The 19,106-nt window shown below is 37.1% G+C and overlaps 2 protein-coding genes across 2 annotated transcripts in view; both read right to left on the reverse strand.

Moving 5' to 3' along the window:
* Positions 1 to 1,507, reverse strand: part of LOC121884500 (nuclear factor of activated T cells 2 interacting protein) — a 9,599-nt gene extending 8,092 nt beyond the window's left edge. The window contains exon 1 of the mRNA XM_042393349.1: positions 1,314 to 1,507. Within this exon, the coding sequence (XP_042249283.1) occupies positions 1,314 to 1,325 (12 nt within the window). The 5' untranslated portion in view covers positions 1,326 to 1,507. The remainder of the gene's footprint in view (positions 1 to 1,313) is intronic.
* A 729-nt stretch (positions 1,508 to 2,236) lies between these two features.
* On the reverse strand, positions 2,237 to 10,407 carry sgf29 (SAGA complex associated factor 29). The gene is made up of 10 exons (XM_042393377.1): positions 10,300 to 10,407; positions 9,021 to 9,123; positions 8,797 to 8,872; positions 8,598 to 8,670; positions 7,998 to 8,062; positions 7,790 to 7,919; positions 6,221 to 6,367; positions 6,087 to 6,122; positions 4,463 to 4,625; positions 2,237 to 2,879 (listed from the first exon to the last, which is right to left on the reverse strand). The coding sequence occupies exons 2-10, from the start codon at positions 9,084 to 9,086 to the stop codon at positions 2,763 to 2,765; spliced, it is 873 nt and encodes a 290-aa protein (XP_042249311.1). The 5' UTR covers positions 9,087 to 9,123; positions 10,300 to 10,407; the 3' UTR covers positions 2,237 to 2,762.
* Between the last annotated feature and the right edge of the window lie 8,699 nt (positions 10,408 to 19,106).

A 19,106-nucleotide genomic window follows, 5' to 3' on the forward strand; every position in this document is an offset into this window, starting at 1 on the left:
TTTTCAAGCAAAAATGCCAAAAATGTCTTTGGTTCCAGCTTCTCAAATGTGTTTTTTCTTGTTCTATGTGACAGTTATTGGACAAAACAAGCAGACTGCAGTATGAGGGGCTGCTCTGTAGTATGTTTCTTTTATTTATTCAAATACGTTTCCTCGTTCTTTTCTCTTCCAGCTTCCTCGTTCTACCGGACTCTTCACCACAGCCCGGTGAGAGTAGAGGTCAGATGTCACGTGATCGTTCTGTTTATCACATCGTTAAAGCCCGGACACCTTCAGTTTAACTAACTATCATTTTCATTATGGATTCATCTGTTAGTTGTTTGGTCCATGAAATGTTTACTGTCATAGAAAACTAAAGAAACCAGAAAATATTCACATTTAAGAAGCTGGAAACAGATAATTTGGACATTTTTTCTTATAAATCACTCAAAATGATTAATCAACTATCAAAATAGTCGTAATAATCGATTAATTTGCAGCTATATATGATATAAAATAAAGAAAGGCAGCATGTCCTCACTATTCTCTTGAAAACTAATTTATAACGATTAATTGATGATATCTTTCTGTTGATCGACTGACTAATCGATGAATTAATTAATCCTTGCAGCATTAATTATAACCTTCATGAAGGTAAAGTTGACTACAGGACTGTTAGATTAGAGCTTTAACTAACTGTAGGACATAATATATTAATATTAATTAATTAATATAAACTGGCAGCTGATTGGACATTTCCTGTTGACGTCAACGTTACTTTTAACCGGATATGCGTTAAATAAATTAACTAATATATTCTTAAATGTGGTTTTCTTGTTGTACGGAGGTGAATTTGATGCTACTTTATACTTCCACTTCACTAAATTTATTTATATAAATGATTTATTTACATATTATTTATATTTTTGTTATATATCCAATTACAGAGTGTAAACTTTTGTTTTCGGTAGTTTATTACCATCATATGACTTGAAACTGAAACTGAAACTGAAAGGATTGTTGAATAGTTGAAAGAACCGATTGAATATAAAGATTATTAATGTTTGATAGTTGTGATTATTATTACAGGAAAGAAGAACTCGGAGCATCAAACCAGCGAACCTGAACCTGAACCGACTGCCGTGATGCTAATTTAACGTTAGTTATTCACCGTTTGAGGCGGTTTAAGTGTTTCTGAGGCTTCACAACGTAACTGTTCACTTTTCACCAGTACCGCCTTAAATTAGAACAACAGTACAGCTCATATTATTGACGTATTTAATCGTTTGAGTGATTTTTAATCGATAAAACCGGCAGGTCTGTTAGACACTCACCGTTTCAGCCATGATTGTTTCTCTTTCCCCGCGTTACTGCCGCTGCTGCCTTCATGTGCTGTGGGAAATATGCAAACTCACTGCAAGCTGCCTTCACGTGCTGTGGGAAATATCTACCCTCACCCCTAATGGATGTGTAAATAAAGAGAACTATTAACAGGAACGGCGCCGAGCTCAAGCGGGTAGCTCCCGGTATTAAAAGTGAAGCCAATGCGGAAGTGCCTTAAACCTGCATTCCCTCTAAATGGCCAGCAGGGGGCGACTCCACTGGCTGCGAAAAGAGGTCTGTTTGTATGGAAAATGACCCTACTTCTCACTTGATTTATTATCTCAGTAAACTGTTTCCTGATGAAAAGTAACTAAAGCTGTCAAATAAAATGTAGAGGAGTAGAAAGTACAATATTTCTCTCTGAAATGTAGTGGAGTGGAAGTATAAAGTAGCATCACATGGAAATACTCAAGTAAAGTACAAATACCTTAAAATTGGACTTAAGTACAATACTTACACAACCTTTTATGAGGTGATATCTTTAAGCTGCAACAATTAGTTGATTAATAAATTAGTGATCTGACAGAAAATATATTGCCAACTGTTCTGATAATTAATCATTTTGAGTCATTTTGAGAAAATGTGAATCATCAAACATGAAAATGTTTTACAGGATGAGGAGACAGGGATTGTGATGTGAAAATATTAACAAGTATTAACTTTTGGGGACATATATTTGGCATGTTACAAGATATAAGTGAACAATTAATTATAGATGTAATGACTAGCTGATAAACCAATCAGTTGCCAACTATGTTGATGGTGTCCATATGAACAGTGATGTAATCATTCCTGCTGTTCATACTGGATATTAAAAGATCCTTCAAATGTGCTTTCAGTGTAGTGATGGAGGAAGAAACTACATCAGACAAACTGTTATTCAAAGTATTTTCACTTTCATTTTATGTCATAAAACGTGCAGAGGAGGGTCTTTAAGAAATGAATCAAACACATTTTTTCATTCTGGTCTTTACATACACAGCTGAATGTATTATACAGCATTCATTCACACTTGACATATACAAAAAAATACAAGTTAGGCCCTTAAATTGGCCTTTTCAAGGCAGAATAACCAAACAAGCTTCAGTTCAGCTGCAGTTCCTCCAACGGCCACTAGATGCTGCTCCGTCTCCCTCTGTGTCTCGGTGGTGATTTGACAAATAGTCTCATTTAAAAAGATGTTCAGGGGTGTTTTTGCTTGATTCACAGTGCACAGATTCAGATTTTCACCTTCGTTGCAGGTGATTCCATCATCTATCAATACAAATTATGATCAGATCAGAGCTGGAGAAGCAGACCTGAGCCTATTTTCAGATTTGACAAATATTTCTGAACATCTTTTTGCCATTTCAAAAATACGATAATGCTCCCGAAACAGACTCCGTCGTGTCACCCTGCGGTCACTTCTTCTTGTTCTCCTTGCAGGCGACCACGTAGCGCTGGGCCACGTTGAGCGGCGGGGAGTAACCGTCGGCGTACGACGTGTCCTCAAACAGCACCGAGTAGTCGTCCTGAGGCTGCAAACACACACACACACACACACACACACACACACACACACACACACACACACACACACACACACACACACACACACACACACACACACACACACACACACACACACACACACACACGCGCTGAGGTCAGAGGCTGCAGGAGGTTTTTTACTGTCGGCTCTACTTCCTGTTCAGAGTTTGTTTTATTGCAGAAACGCTTCAGTGATCTGTAATCTGTTCATGCTGGATATTAAAAGATCTCCTTCAAATGTGCTTTCAGTGGAAGTGATGGAGTGTGTTTACTTTAAATGGTAAAGCTGAGTTTATGTAGATAAAAGGTGTGTTTGTGTGTGAATGTCTCCGTATCGGTCAGCTGACTCACCTAGTGCGTTCAAGAAACGCCTGAAAACTCAGCGTCGACTCTACCGTCAACACCTCAACACTCTTTAACCTTTTAGCAGTTTGTTGATTGCTGCACTTCTTTCTTTTTGTTTATGGTTTTTCTTATGCGTTTGTCTACTTCCAGTCATTTCTTATTTTAATAATAAATAAAAGCACCTCTTGTAATCAAACTTGTACCTGAGAATCTGTACCACATCTCTTCCTGAGTCTCTGTCCTCTCAGGCCTGACTGTTTTGTCTCTTTTGTAAGTCGCTTCAGATAAAAGCGTCTGTCTTTTAAATATGAGCTTCATGACCTTTTACATTTTAACATATCTCTCAGTGAGACTGAGTTCCTAAACTGGACTATTTATGCTGCTTTTCTCTGTTTTTGACTGATTTGCTTGTGTGGTTGGTTCTGATGGGAAATTAAAGTCGTTTAAATTTCAAATTTGAAAATCAAATCTTTGAATCTTTTCTTGAAAAACAATATATTTTTTTTAAACAAATGGAAAAAATAAAGATAAGACTGATTCTGACTCTATCGAGCTTCCTTTCACATCTGGTTGGTTCATTTGGTCTTGAGAGACTTTTACAGGGTTTCTGCAAGACTTTAAGACATTTTAATACCACACAGAATGCAATTTAATATCTTTTTCTCGGTCTCGTTGTAGAGACAATAAGGTCCACAATTATTTATTAAGTACATGAAATTATTGTGCTTCATATCACATTTGTGTCTGTGCTTCCCAGCTGTATATAACACTAATTCATAGTAATATAATGAATCAATGAACGTGACCTGGAACCTGATGGATGGATGAACCAGTTACAAATGAGTGAATGAATCCTTCCTGCAGCTGCAGCAGTGACTGTTTGCTGCTGACTGAAACTCTGCCTGCAGCACAATCTACTGTCACACCGTCTCACTGTAGTTTATAGATGTAAAACTTCTCCTGACAGCCGCAAACACACTTACGACTGTTACTGTCTACAGCAGGAAAGAGACAGAACATTTAAGACTTATTAATAACTTCTTTTTTTGAGAATTCAAGGCTTTTAAAGGCTTTAAAGACCTGCAGAGACGCTTTGATTGGTTGTTGAAATGTATAAACACTAAATATTCTGATGGGAGTGTTGCTGCTTTTCAGACTTTTCTTGACTTCTAACATCCCTGCTGTTTGCTAAAAATACAGCTGAGCTGAGCGCTGAGAGTCTCACCCTGTGTGGAGGGGTGTGGATGAGGGCCCGGTAGAAGCAGGTGGTCTGGGGGTAGAGAGCCAGTACCAGCTGGTCCTTACTGAACAGGGCCTCAGGGTCCGTCTCTGGGTTGGCCTTCCACTGAGGCAGCGGGATGATCCGCCGTCTGCTCAGAGTGTGTCTCCTGATCACACAAACACACACCGATCAGCCACAGATGAAGTTGTTCTGACTGGTTTCATCTGCTGGTTTTGTGTATTTTTCTACATATTTAGACTCAACCATTGAATTTATCTACTAACAGTATTATATGTGTATCAAAGTTATTCTGATTCCTCCGTTGTATTAAAACTATTAAAACACATCAATGAGCCACAGCGCTGCACTGGGTGACGTGTTCATTCATCACCATGACAACAGCAAAGTGTCATGATGCTCCAGTGTTTTGTTGCCTCACGTTCAGACTTCTACATACAAACTATTGAGTTTTTCAGGTTTTTGAGTATTGAGGCTCCTGTCAGTGCAGGACATGCAGACGTGTTGATATTAAGGCTTTAACTCATCGTTTTGTCTATAAAATGATAGAAAATTGTGAAAAATGCTCGTTATAATTTATCATAGTCAAAGGTGACGTCTTCATATGTCTTGTTTTGTCTCATCAACAGTCCAAAAGCCAAAGATATTCAGTTTACTTTCATGTATGACAAAGAAAAGCATTAAATTATCACATTTGAGGGGCTGAAATCAGCTCATATTTTGCATTTTTGCTAGAGATACACGATATTATCGGCACGTAATCGGTATCGGCCGATAAAAGCGCTAAAATAAAATATTGGCATCAGCGAATTCTGCCGATTATGAGAGGCTGATAAGTCGCCTTTCCCTCCGCCGCCTGACTGGGCTTCCCTCGACGGACTGTTTCACCCTGACGGTCCCGGTGTTTCCTCCGCAGGCTGCACTGAATAACAAACCGGGGCTAACGTTAGCTGGGAGGCTAGCTGGCTGTGCTTCCCTCCGCTAGCCTCTCAGCTAACGTTAGCCTCGGCTCTCCGTGTGGATCCAACCGGAGCATCGAGCCCCGGTTTGTTATTCAGGTTTGTTAACACCGGGACCGTCAGGGTGAAACGGAGGAGCTGCTGTGTTCAGCTGCACAGATAGGAAACACTTCGGCTGACAGGATGTACCACTCTGTTTAGAAAAAAAAAAATCTTCTTCTTTTTGGTTTATAACGGCGGTTGGCAACCAGCATATTGTCTTTCTTGATCATCATTAGTATAATCTATGCTTGCATGTATAATAGTCTCCTCAGCCAGCTGGTAAAAATATGAGCATATATCGACAATGAGTTGGAAATATCAGCATATCAGATATTGGCAAAAAATCCAATATGGTGCATCCCTAATTTTTGCTTTAAAAGAAAAAATGACTAGAACGATTATTTGATTATCAAAATAGTTGCTGATTCATGGATTACTCGGCTAATGGTTGCAGCTCTAGTTGGTATTAAGAGGCAGGTTACATAAAGCTGATTAATCATCAATTCATAATGTTTGGAACAACATGAAGTTTGTAACTTTAAAGGATCAGAAAGATCATCAAATCACACACAGATGGACACGTCAGTGTTGTATGAAGACAAACTCACTCTTTGCCTTCTTCATCTATGTCGTCCACTTCGTACCTGCAGGGAGAGACAGAGACAAGTCAACGTGTCCTCATGTTCACTCATGAAGGTCAAACTCGTCTTCCAGCGTCGGGGGGGGGGGGTGATGTTCTTACTTGTTGGTGGAATGGTTGTAGCTGACCACCTCCGCCAGGATCCACTGCTCGTCTCCGTCCACGGCTTTCACCCTCGCTGCCACCTTGTCGCCCTGCTTGGCTACGTAGTCGCTGCTGGCTGGAGTCGCTCCGCACAGAGGAGGAGGACTGATGAAGGTCAACGGAGAGAAAAAACAGTCATTATCTGCATCACAGGAGCCCAACGACTGTTTCTACAAGAGTTATTTTAGTGTTAGAATGTATTAGAAATACATCATAAAGATTGCTTTTAATTAACTCAACCTTTTATCTGCTGTTTTTTACTGTTTTATCTTTATCTCATGATTTTCTCTCTTTTTATCTTCTTACCTCTTTTAATCACTGTATTCTTTTTATTGTTTATTGTATTTCTTTTTTCTCCTTTCTTTTAATATTTTTAAATATCTGTTTTTTGTTTGTTTGTTACTCTTTCTGTAAAGCACTTTTATTATGAAAGGTACTATATAAATAAAGTTTATTATTATTATTATTATATTATAAAGGTGTTCATAGTAATCGTCCTAATCAATGAATGGGTTTATTTTGAAGTGTCTTCCTGTTTTCGAGGCTGCTCAGAGATGCAGGTTTACGTTTTCATCTCGTGTTCAATAAATGCTTTTAATTCTAATGTTTTATAAACCGTCTCTTGGTTTTTCACTCAGCTCAGCGTTTTATTCGTCTCATCTTGATTCTCTTTGCTTTTAACATCCTTGTTGTCTGAATCGTGTTTAGTAGCAGTTTATCGTCAGTAGTCTGACCAGTTGGCCACTGAGCAGCTCCACCGGAGCAGTGAGGGTTAACCGCCTTGCTCGAGGGCTCATGGGTAATGAGGGAGGGGGGCAAGCGCTGCTTTTTCACTTCCCCCCACCCAGAATTATCCTGCTGGTGGAGGGATTGAACCTATGACCTTCAGGCACGGATGTAGAAAGACAACTGGATACCGAGGTCCCGTTCATTCCTAAGAAAGTTGCTCAGACGCGCATGAAGCCAAAAAAAAAAAAAAAAGCCACTTCCTGCTGTAAAGAAATGACCCGCATGAAAACATACTGCACACGCGCCCATGGAGCATGCTCACTAGAGACTTCCACCAGTTTAGCCCTCCGCTTAACTTCAGTCCTGAAGCTCTTCTAGACTTGACAGTGAAACAAGTCATTTCGCAGGTTGTGACGCTCAAAAATAACGTATCTGCTGATTTACAGACGTGACTTTCACAATATCAGTCTGTGGGAAAAAGTCTTTTTGGGTCAGTGTACATAACGTTGTATTTACTGCAGCTTCAGAGCTCGGCGTTGTTCCTGTATCCAGTTCTCTTCATACATCCACGTCTTCCGTTCACACGCTCACTTCTCCTTTAGGCCCCAACTTTTAATGTTGTTTGCTGTAATGTTTTTTTTATTGTGTTTATGTATCATGGTTTTGTGTTTTTATGTCGCCTTGCTGCTAATTTCCTCTTGTGGGACGATAAAGATCTGACCTGAGCTGACCTGTAGAAACAGGCTATAAAGTTAAAACTCTCTACATGTGATCTCCTGCGAGCGGTTCAGCAGCTACCTCTCCCCCGGCTTGCCGATCCACAGAGGGAGCGTCATGGCCGACTGCTGGAGGAGCGTCATCAGGACGCCGCGTCTCATCGTCTTCCTGGGAGGGTCGCTGTCGCTGTAAACTCCCGCCATCTTAGCAGCTGCGAAAACAAGATAAATAAATATAAATCTGTCGTTCAAAGTTACAGAGAGACGGTTGAAAAATCTTCTCGACGTACCTATTCTCCTCTCCTCCAACAACGACTTGATCTCTGCGATCTTATCGAGAGCGTGTCGCAGAATGCTGCGAGACATAAAAGAAATGAATGAGTGGATGCAAAAAGTAATGAAAAGACGGACGATTTGTGACTAGAAAAGCCCCGACTGGACAGAGACTGTAGGAGTTTACTGATCTTTAACATGTAACAACCACAAGCTGCCTTTAGCAGGGAAAGCTACAACTATTAGTAGATGTATTGATTAGTTGCCAACTTAAATTAAACAACAACTGTTTTGATAATCAATTAATCGTTTAGAGTCATTTTGTTAAAGAAAAAATTGTCCAAATTCTCTGATTCCAGCTTCTTCAATGTGAATATTTTCTGGTTTCTTTAGTCTCTATGACAGTAAACTGATTATCTTTGAGTTGTGGACAAAAAAAAGACATTTGAGGACGTCGTCTTGGGTGTTTTTAGGAAACACTGATCCACACTAAACGACTAATCGATTAACCGAGAGAATAATCGTTAGTTATATTAAACTGAAGCTGTCCAGGCAGGGCTTTAAGGATGTCAGTGTGGTGTGATGTTCAAAGAAAGTCGAGTATGTGTCCCCCTCACCTACACTCAGCCTCAGCATCTGCTTTGGCTGTGGTGTAAAGTCCCCTCAGCTTGGTCCGGTAGTACGGGGAAGCTGGAGGAGAGACGAACAAGGAAACATGTTTGAATGAGTGAAGACAGAAATGAATAACCAGATAGAATATGAAAACTGTTGAACTACTTCAACACTACGCTGTGTCTTCATCACACAGCGACTGACTTTTGTTTTCCGTCTGCATCCTCTCATGTGTTTTCTGAATGTTGAGCAGATTGTGTTCGCTGCGTGATCTCTCCTCCTGGAAAGTACACAAGGATTATTTGGATTTGGTTGACTTGAATGACCTCACTCATCCATCACAGCAAGTCATCCGGAAAAAGTGAGATTAACTCGCTATAAGCTGCACCCACCCATCAGTGTTTTAATAACTAATGCCACTCACTCACCTGGGTCTGTTTGATCAGCTGATGGAGCTCTGTGAGCAGCTCGGCAATCTTGGTGTCAGCTGACATGTCTGCAGCTTTGAAGTTTTGGCATTCAGATGGAGTCCTGTTACAACAGCGTTAAAAGGACGAGTTCACGATGTTTCCAGTGTGTTAAACCAGCAGTCAAGTGTCCATAGTAACAGTGAAAGAGGTTTTCCCCGCTGTAATGTTCATACTGGATATTAAAAGATCCTTCAAATGTGCTTTCAATGGAAGTGACGGAGGCCAAAATCCACAGTGTGTCCACACAGTCATTTAAAAGTCTCTGTGAAGCTTCTATTCAGCTTCATCAGTCTGAGTTAGTCATATCAAGTGGATATCTGACACATTTACAGTCTTTTTATGATCAAATTCCCTCTTTGTGTTTCCTCGGACAGTGTTTCCCTGTTGAGCTGCAGGTGGAAGTATAGTAACAAAAAGAGGAACTTTGGCACTAAAAAGACTGTAACGTTGAAAGATATCTACTTGATTTGACTCATTTGGACGCTGAAGCTTCATATTAGCTTCAGATAAACTTTTAAATACATTTTGTCCTCCATCACTTCCATTGTAAGGTCATTATGAAGGGATCTTCTAATGGTCAGTATGAACAGGAGGAATGATTACAGCAAGAAAAACAGGTTTAATGTTCATTTGGGCTCCTGACTGTTGTTTTAAAACACACTTGAAAAAATGTGAACCCGTCCTTTAATACATACAAAATCCCATTGAAAAATTAATCAGTTTAACTGCAGGTAGTACGGTTTTTGGTGCCTTGAATATAATTAGTACTAATAGAGCGCAACAACAACTTTTATAATTTTACTGTAGTATTGAAAATGTGCATTTGATGGAAGCCGAATTAAAAAGTGGATCTAAACGGTTTAAAATACTCTACTAGATTATATTGTTTCCTAAAAACGAGACATCTTTAAATCAGCGTTACCTTCTCTGCATGAGAGAAAACGACACGTAATGAAGCAACGACCGGGATATTTTAACGTTGGACGGTCAAGAAATGCAGTTTGTTTTCATCTGAGTGGCTAAACATTAACGTTACATGTGGCAGTAAATAACAGAACGAAATGAGTCTTGGTTAGTAACTGGTTTGTTTTGCTACCGTTAGCCATGTTGCATCGCTTAATAGCGAGATTTACGCTCATGCAACGAAAACGTTAGCTACATATATTTCAATTTTGATAGCTCAGTGATCATAATACGGGTTAAATTTTTTGAAACAACAGCCTGTAAAGCTACTTACCGGGCTAGTTTTACAGTTTATTTATTGTCGACTTGCTAACTGCACAGATTAGCTTCTTCTTCTTCTTCTTTGGTAGTTATGAGGAGTTGACAAACCAGGTTTAATGTGCACACCGCCGCCAGCTGGACGGAGTGAGGAACAGCAGACAAAAAGTAAAAGATTTATGTAAAGGACGGGTTCACAATTTCTCAAGTGTGTCTTAAAACAACAGCCAGGAGCCCAAATGAACATTAAAGCTGTTTTTCATGCTGTAATCATTCCTCCTGTTCATACTGACCATTAGAAGATCCCTTCATAATGACCTTACAATGGAAGTGATGGAGGACAAAATCCACAGTCCTCCTTCTGTGCAAAAACGTATTTAAAAGTTTATCTGAAGCTAATATGAAGCTTCAGCGTCCAAATGAGTCAAATCAAGTAGATATCTTTCAACGTTACAGTCTTTTTAGTGCCAAAGTTCCTCTTTTTGTTACTATACTTCCACCTGCAGCTCAACAGGGAAACACTGTCCGAGGAAACACAAAGAGGGAATTTGATCATAAAAAGACTGTAAATGTGTCAGATATCCACTTGATATGACTAACTCAGACTGATGAAGCTGAATAGAAGCTTCACACAGACTTTTAAATGACTGTGTGGACACACTGTGGATTTTGGCCTCCATCACTTCCATTGAAAGCACATTTGAAGGATCTTTTAATATCCAGTATGAACAGGAGGAATGATTACAGCGAGGAAAACCTCTTTCACTGTTCATATGTACACCTGACTGCCATTTTAAGACACACTGGAAACATTGTGAACCTGTCCTTAAATGATTTAATAGGAACATTGCAAATAAATGTTACTATTTTCTTCCTTTAAAATGATAAACATACATTTGTTAATCCATTATAACTGTGTCATCCTGTTTGTTCATACTGTATTTCTGTAATTTGGCTTTCTGTGTCTATTCATTACACATATCTATATTCACACTGTAAAAAAAAAGTTATTTCACAGAAATTTACTATATTATTTTACAGTTTTTGTTGTTTTTTCTACATTAAGTGTAAATGCCATAAAAACACAGTAAATTATTTTTATTAAAAATATTAACCATAAAATAAAGGCAATCTGTATTGTAATCTGTAAATTAATATAACGGAATATTATAGTTTTTTAACAGGATTTTTACTATTACTGAATGTAAAATGAAGGCAACTTTTTTACTTTAAATTTAATGTAAAAAAAAAAAAAGTTAAAAATACAGATATTTACTGTAGACATTATCTGCATTTTTACAGTCCAACTGTTGTAAAATAAAAACAGAAAAATATAAAATATTGCTAGAATGCTAAATAAATGTATAAATGTGCACAAAAAAAATTAAAAACGTTGCAGAAATACCTTAAAATTACCTGATTTAAATAATGGCTTGTTTTATACAGTATTCTTGACTACTAACAGTGAGGACTACAGTGAGTTTCAATTAACAACAGCTACTAAATACCCTTGAAGGTCAAATCACTTGCATGTAAGTCTACAGACGGCTGAAGAAACAACAACAACAACAACAACAACAACAACAACAACAACAACAACAACAACAACAACAACAACAACAAGGCCCCTGTTCAGGTGCCCCAGCCGTGGCCCCTTTGAGCCTTACGTTATAAAATGAAAAAAAAAAAGAAAAACATTGAAGAAATACTTTAAAATTACCTAATTTAAATAAAGGCTTGTTTTATCCAGTTTATCCTTACGGCCACCCAATCAAAGCACAGATTTCCAGATGTGAAACACAAAAAAATTTACGTAAAATGATATTCAAATTATTCTCCTTGAACACCCATTAAAGGTATCTTGAGAGCTTTAGGCTTTAATTGTATGTGATTGTCTCATCTATTTACATTAAATTCCTGGTAAATACTGGTTTTATACTGTACAATATATAGGATCTTGTGAAAATGGCATACGTAAACATAATTTCAATAATCATTACTTCATACAAACATTATTTGAAAGTATAAGCAACTGTCTACAGACTTTTCCAATTACTGTATGAGATTTACTGTATATAAATAGTATTTGACAGTAATTACAAGCAACTATCCAACATATCCGTCTGACACTCTTCTTCAGAGGGATATTTCTTATATATTGTGTGTACACTGCCTTCTTCAGAACCTGCCACTTATAGGGTGCTTGAGGCTAAAGAGAGCTACTGTATTTAGGTCTTGATGCACAACATATTGGTGTTGGGACTACATATCAAATCAAATGGTTCAAAATTATAATTTTAATCAAATGATTAAAATTATGTTTTTGTAAACTATTATCACATGATCTTATTTTTTTGTACAGTATAAAACCAACATTTACCAGGGATCTACTGTAAATAGATTGGATAATCACATAAAATAAAAGCTTAAAGCTCTCAAGATACCATTAATGGGTGTTAAAGGAGGGTAATTTGAATGTAATTTTACATAATTTTCTGTGTTTTACATCCAGAAATCTGTACTTTGATGGGTAGTTCCTGTGGATGGATTGGATAATCCTATGAATTTACCAAAGATTACTGTATGAAAACAAGAGTCTTCATTTAAATTAGGTCATTTTAAGGTAGTTCGGCAATCTTTTCCATTTTTTTGTGCAGATTTATACATTTGTTTAACATTCTAGCAATGTTCTATAATGAGATTTTCTTTTTATTTTATAATGCTTGGACTGTAAAAATGTAGACAATGTCCAAAGTAAATATCCGTATTTTTAAAATAAATCTCTGTAGAATAACTAAATTTTTTACTGTTATTTGATGGTAAGTGTTTGGCAACTTTTGCTGCCAGACTTTTTACGATTTTTTTTTACGATTTTTTTTTTTTTTTTTACAATGCAGTCAGTCCGTCCTGGGAAAGTTTTTAGGGAGTTTTTCCTAATTCCAGTTGAGGGTCTAAGGATAGAGGATGTTGTAATGACGTGACTTAACTTGACATTATTCCAGGCATGATTACCACCTGTCCCCTATATACTGTACATTCAGGGCTGGTTTCACATAATACAGACAGGGATAAACCCTGATTGTCAATCAAGAACCTTTTTCTTTTCTTCTCTTTAAATTATAATTTCCATTTGATTTTACACCCTTGCTTATTCAGGTATAGGTCATATTTCACCCTCCACATGTCACATCTTGAGATACAAAATCAAAACAGACTGCCAGCAGATTGCAGCACCTGTACACAAATTAAAATGTCCCTTCCAATTTATTCATTGACCTATTTTTCAGCAGGTACTGATACTATAATTCAAGCCACTTTTCCCAGCAACATGTATTTTTACTCTGTAAGTGTCTTCTTGTTTTTAAGATTTTTACATTTTGAATCTTATGATTACTTTACTTATAACATTATATCTTGTGGTCATTTTTTCATTCTTATTCTGTTTTTTGCTTCTGCATCCCTAACCCCGCCCGCCAAAAAACTCAAAAAACTGTCTTATTATGTTCACAACACTTTGAAAACAGAGTTTGTAGGACAATAATTACATTGTTCGTGAAGATTATCACACTATACCAATATTCTGGCCCTTAGAGATATTTCTGCAATTTAATGAGTCATTTTGCAGATTGCGATTGACCTCCTGTTCATGGTAAAACTCAAACTCATTTAGGAATATGCACATGTAAATGTTAAACTGGTTAAACTGGTAGACAAGACATTCCCACACAAATCTACAATTAATTTAATTACCACAAACCTTTTTTTATTAATTCTTTTATGTGTAGGTGAGCCTTTCTATGAACCAGACTTAACCTGAAATTTAAAAACTTCTTTAACAATTATTCATAAATCTAAGCAGAGATGTGTAATTAAATCAAGTTGAGACAGTTTCTATTTTCTTCAATAAACATCAATATTTAGACATCTTACCCAGAGCACCCCATCACCAATGCATCATCAGCATATACAGATTATATTTTCCTATATCCATCTGCACAGATTGGCTTCTTCCTCTAGTTTTATCTGAGAGAAGCTATACTTTATCTTCATGTTAAATAACAGGGGACCTCACATGGTGCCTTGCGGAGCTCCATTTTCGACTAAACACAGGAATAACCTGCAGTCAGGCCTCCTAAACAACACAGACCAGCTTCTGTTGAGCAGATTTAAGTCGTTATAATTAATAAGCTTGTTCTCTTCTATCTGCGTACAAATAACACGACTTTATTGCGTGCAGTGCACATGCCAAACTCCAATTTTGCGTGCAGGTGACACGCCAATCCTTCCCAGAGAAGTGATGTCATATAATGCGACTTTCTTTCATCTTATAAGGTGATTTTACTTTATTAGGAGGAGGCAGGTTGGGTGGATGACTGGATAATCAGCTGGTAAAAAGCTGCAAAGCAGCAGGAGAGCACTGTCCAAGACAACCAGCTAGACATTTTTACCGTCATGCATTTAAATGGAGAATTGTAGCGTCACCTTTGGAATCATTGACATTTTTAGTGTTTTAACCCAAACCATGATCTTTCCATAACCCTAACCAAGTGGGTTTTGTGTCTTAACTTAACCAACGGTGTTAAATGACATGCAAAAAGAAAAAATGCAGCGTACACATTGCACATATTTTTAAAGTGTAAACCTGTGTTATTTGTACGCCATTGGGTGAGACTGAGTTGGATTAATTCAGGTCAAAACTTTGAGAATAAACTCTTACTGATGAATTTGTTTCACAGCTGTGGGAGAGAAGCAAACTGTTAAAAATGGTGAAAACAGTATTTCTAGTCATGCCATGTGCTCTTCACAGGTCGACTGTTGTTGGTACTTTGGCCTGTGCCAGATGTCATGCACCGTACAAACTGTTTTATCATCATACTTTGACACCAGCCTGCAGATAAACATCCTGTGAATTAATGATTAACATCTGCCCCGGCGTGGTGGCCATGCCTAAAACTGAGGTCAGTGTATAAACACATTTATGAATCAATATTTTATCATAGATGATTTTAAATAATTGAGGATTAACAAATGTTTTATTAATCTTCAGATGAACTCATGAAGTTGTTTCCATGGATACAGAGAAAATAAATCTACCACCAAAAGCCAGATCATAACAGCACTGAAACTGAAGCAGAAACAGGTTTACTTCCAGTAGGTTTCCACATGCAAGCAAAAGAAAAAGTACTGCAAAAGTCAAGAAATCATACATAAATAATGTAATGCTACAATTAAAAAAGTAATATACTATATATATATATATTTTAAAGTGAAAAGAGGTGTGCAGGGTTAAAGTTAAGAGACTGGAATGTAGAAAATATTGACTAAGGTTTGTACAAAGGTTCATAGTATGAAGAATAAACGTAATGTGCGAATGATGATACAAAAATAATAAGGCATTAAGTTAGATGTGACACCTGTAGTGAGGTGAGGTTTTTGTTTTTTTTGTTTTGTGTGTATTTCCTACAAATTAACTGTCCTTTACTGCTGCTGGTGGAAGAACAGTGTTAACTGTTTGTTCATGTCCTTCTAAACACTTTGAGACTGTTTTATTTGTGATATGTAATGTTGCTGCTTTTTTTCAGGCTCTGTACTTTCATAAATCAACAGACGTCAAGTTTGTGAATGACATTTGGCCTATGAAACTTTAATATGTAGGGGCAAATACTTGAAAGACTGGAGTCATGACAAACAATCAAATGAGCTGTGAAAAGTCTGTAAAATCACCTGAAATTGAGAGAGTGTGTTTTATTTGTGATGGATAAAGTTGGTGAATGATTTTATGCAGACTATATTTTCATAAATAAGCTGAGATAAAATCACTTTACATGTAAATAAACTCTATTATAGTTTAATTTCTTACATTTTTCTGCTGTATTTGTGGTTATGAAAAGTGAAACTATATTTTTTACAACCTTGAACTGTATTATCACTAAAGACTTACATAAGCTGTTAGAAGCTGTTGTGTCATTTTTCTTGTAATTGGAGTTCCTTGTAGCTTTATACTTTCCTAAATGACTAAACAATAATTTAGACTTATATACTTTACACATTTAGTTACTAATCCTTCAACGTTGATGCTCATTCATCAGGACTAACCTATTTAAAACCAGGTTAAATGTGTGGTCAGTAATAAAGACAGATAACAGAGGAAGAAATAATTATGATAAAGAATGTTTACAAGCAGAGAAAATCAGGTCATGCAGCCGACAGAGTGATGGATGATGTGTTATCTGTAACCTGGTTCACAGTGTTTACTGTGTGCACACTGGGCGTGTTACACGTCTGAAACGTGTGCACAAACATACCCAAGGACGCACTGTCACAGCTCAGACAAGTCGGCTCATATTTCTGCAAATATTTACTGTGCTGAGTCTCGTGTCCAGATGAGGACGGAGAGCAAAGAACTCACACTGATGACTGATTGGGGAAAAACAAGACTGAAAAGCTGCAGATTTAACACGACGACACAACCGAAGCTCATGAAAACTACAGCAGGGAGGTTATAAAACGCTTCCTCCTCAGCTTGTTTTCTCTCCTCTGTGGTCAGCTTTAGTTTTTTTCCCAAGTTCGTCCTCTTCGTCACGTCACGCAGGAAGACTTCCAGGAGGAGGAGCGAAGACTCAGCTTCTTGTTTGCTTCTCTTTTTTTTTTTTACAAATAAAATCCCCCAAAAAACACTGATGCTGCTTCTGCTGGTGACGCACCTGAACTCAGACAAACTGTCATGAGTTTATAACATTAACAGTCATAAAGTATTTAACCTTTAATATGTTTGTCTCTGATTATAAGTATTATGATCCACTTGGTTACAATAGACTCTAATAAACTGATATATTTACTATAGATGAAGTGTACGATAGGAACATTTACTACCTTCCTTCTTTCCCTTTGTTTGTTTGTTTGTTTCTTCTTCCTTGTTTCCTTCCCTCCTTCTTTGACAGTCTTCCAATAATCCTCCTTCATTTTTCTTACTTCTTTCCTTCCTTTCTGTCTTCCTTCTTTCTTTCCATCCTTCCTTCATTCGCAATCTTCTAATAATATTTCCTCCTCTCTTCCCTCCTTCCTTCCTTCCTTACTTCCTTCCTTTCTTACTTCTTTGGTTCCTTCCTTCTTTCCTTCCTTCTTTCCTTCATGTCCTCTTTCCTTCCCTCTTTCCTTCTTTCTTGTCTTCTTTCCCTTTGTTTGTTTCTTTCTTCTTCCTTGTTTCCTTCCTTCCTTCTTTGACAGTCTTCCAATAATCTTCCTTCGTTTTTCTTACTTCTTTCCTTCCTTCTTTCTTTCCTCCTTCTTTGCTTTCTTTCTTCCTTTTTCCCTCCTTCATTCACAATCTTCTAATAATATTCCCTCCTTTCTTACTTCTTTGGTTTCGTCTTTCCTTCCTTTCATGTAAAACTGTGAGTAAACTCTTTAACTTGTGAACTTGTGACTGATTTCTTCCAGTTACAACCAGCAGCGACTGAAACATTTCTGACTGTTGTGACTGACGAGTCGTCATGGTTACTGTAACATCTGCGATGGATTTTAGCACCAGATGTTCGGTCTGTAATTACAGCATCATGTGAGGGTGAGCGCAGTTTAAATTTAGAGCGTGATGAGAGTTTTCTGCTACTGTTTCAAACTGAATCAGCCACATTTTCCACCTGTGACGTCATCTGAAAAACACAATCTGATTGGCCTTTAACACAGATGTTAATGTTTCATATTAAAGTAAACCTGAGATGTAAATGTTGTTTTTTTATGTGCTGATCATCAAATTTCAAGTTCAGGTTTATTTGTCATTGTAACTATAAAAAATACAGTTGAAATTAAATATTTTTTATATATACTGTCATATTCATTATTACTGCTTTACTTTATTTCATTTTATTTATTCTTTACCTTTTTATTATTTTACTTCCTTCTTTTTTTAAATGGATTTTAATATTTTAACAGTCAGCTCTTTTCTTTTTTAACTTTCTTATCTCTTTGAGCTGCATATAAATAAACTTTATCATTATTATCATTATTATTATTATATTACTATAACAAAAATCTTACATAAAACAACTGACTGCTGTTAGTTTGTGGCAGAACGAGCTCTCTGCACTTTTACTCTCTGATAACAGTCAGTCAGTCAGATCAGTCCAAAGGTTGTTTTGATATATCACGAGGCGTCTGACACTGAATAAGGTGATAAAGGAGAGATAACAAACACACACACAGGTCTGGTGTTTGAAGGCGGGGTCGAGCAGATGGAGGTCATTTGGACAAACAGGGAGGCTGAATCAGGTCAGAGCTGTGTGAAGACAGCAGCTGCACATAAACACAAATCTGCTGCAGAAATGAAGGTCAGAGCTTTGTGGAAACATACCTGCAGTCACCAGAGTTCATATTATAATGTATCGATTTAACACCAGCACTAAAATGCTGAAATCCTAAAAAAAAAAAAAAAAAGGTCTTTGCTTTGATAACAAAAACAGTCCTGCTCAACAGAAAAGGTGCTTTCTGGAGTCAAAAGCCTCAACAAATGTAAACAAGAAGAAAAAATAAATGCAAAATCTTCCTTCTTGTTTGCTTAAACTGATTCTGTTTTAGGGGATTTTAAATGAAATAAAACCAGCCCTGAATTTTCACCTTTGAAAAAAAGGTGTTTTAAGGGTTTTTGGTCCATTTTAAGTGTTTTTCCCCCTTAAAAAAAAACTTAAATCATGCAAATACCCTATAAATAGCACCTTACTTTATTATAATCCACAATTGATCTATAATATGTCCTTTTAAACCCTTGAGGTATTTCTGTGCCTTAAAACCCCTTTAACTGTGCAAATAATCTGTTAAAAATACATA

The sequence above is a fragment of the Thunnus maccoyii genome, chromosome 18 (assembly GCF_910596095.1).
Source record: "Thunnus maccoyii chromosome 18, fThuMac1.1, whole genome shotgun sequence".
In the NCBI taxonomy this organism is placed as follows: domain Eukaryota; kingdom Metazoa; phylum Chordata; class Actinopteri; order Scombriformes; family Scombridae; genus Thunnus; species Thunnus maccoyii.

Excerpts from the sequence above, each read along its gene's own strand:
- sgf29 (XM_042393377.1), bottom strand. The coding sequence starts at position 9,086 with ATGTCAGCTGACACCAAGATTGCCGAGCTGCTCACAGAGCTCCATCAG. Across the intron at positions 8,671-8,796 it reads GATGCAGACGGAAAACAAAA|CTTCCCCGTACTACCGGACC; the intron begins GTCAGTCGCTGT and ends TCTCTCCTCCAG. Across the intron at positions 2,880-4,462 it reads TCCACACCCCTCCACACAGG|CCTCAGGACGACTACTCGGT; the intron begins GTGAGACTCTCA and ends GTGTGTTTGCAG.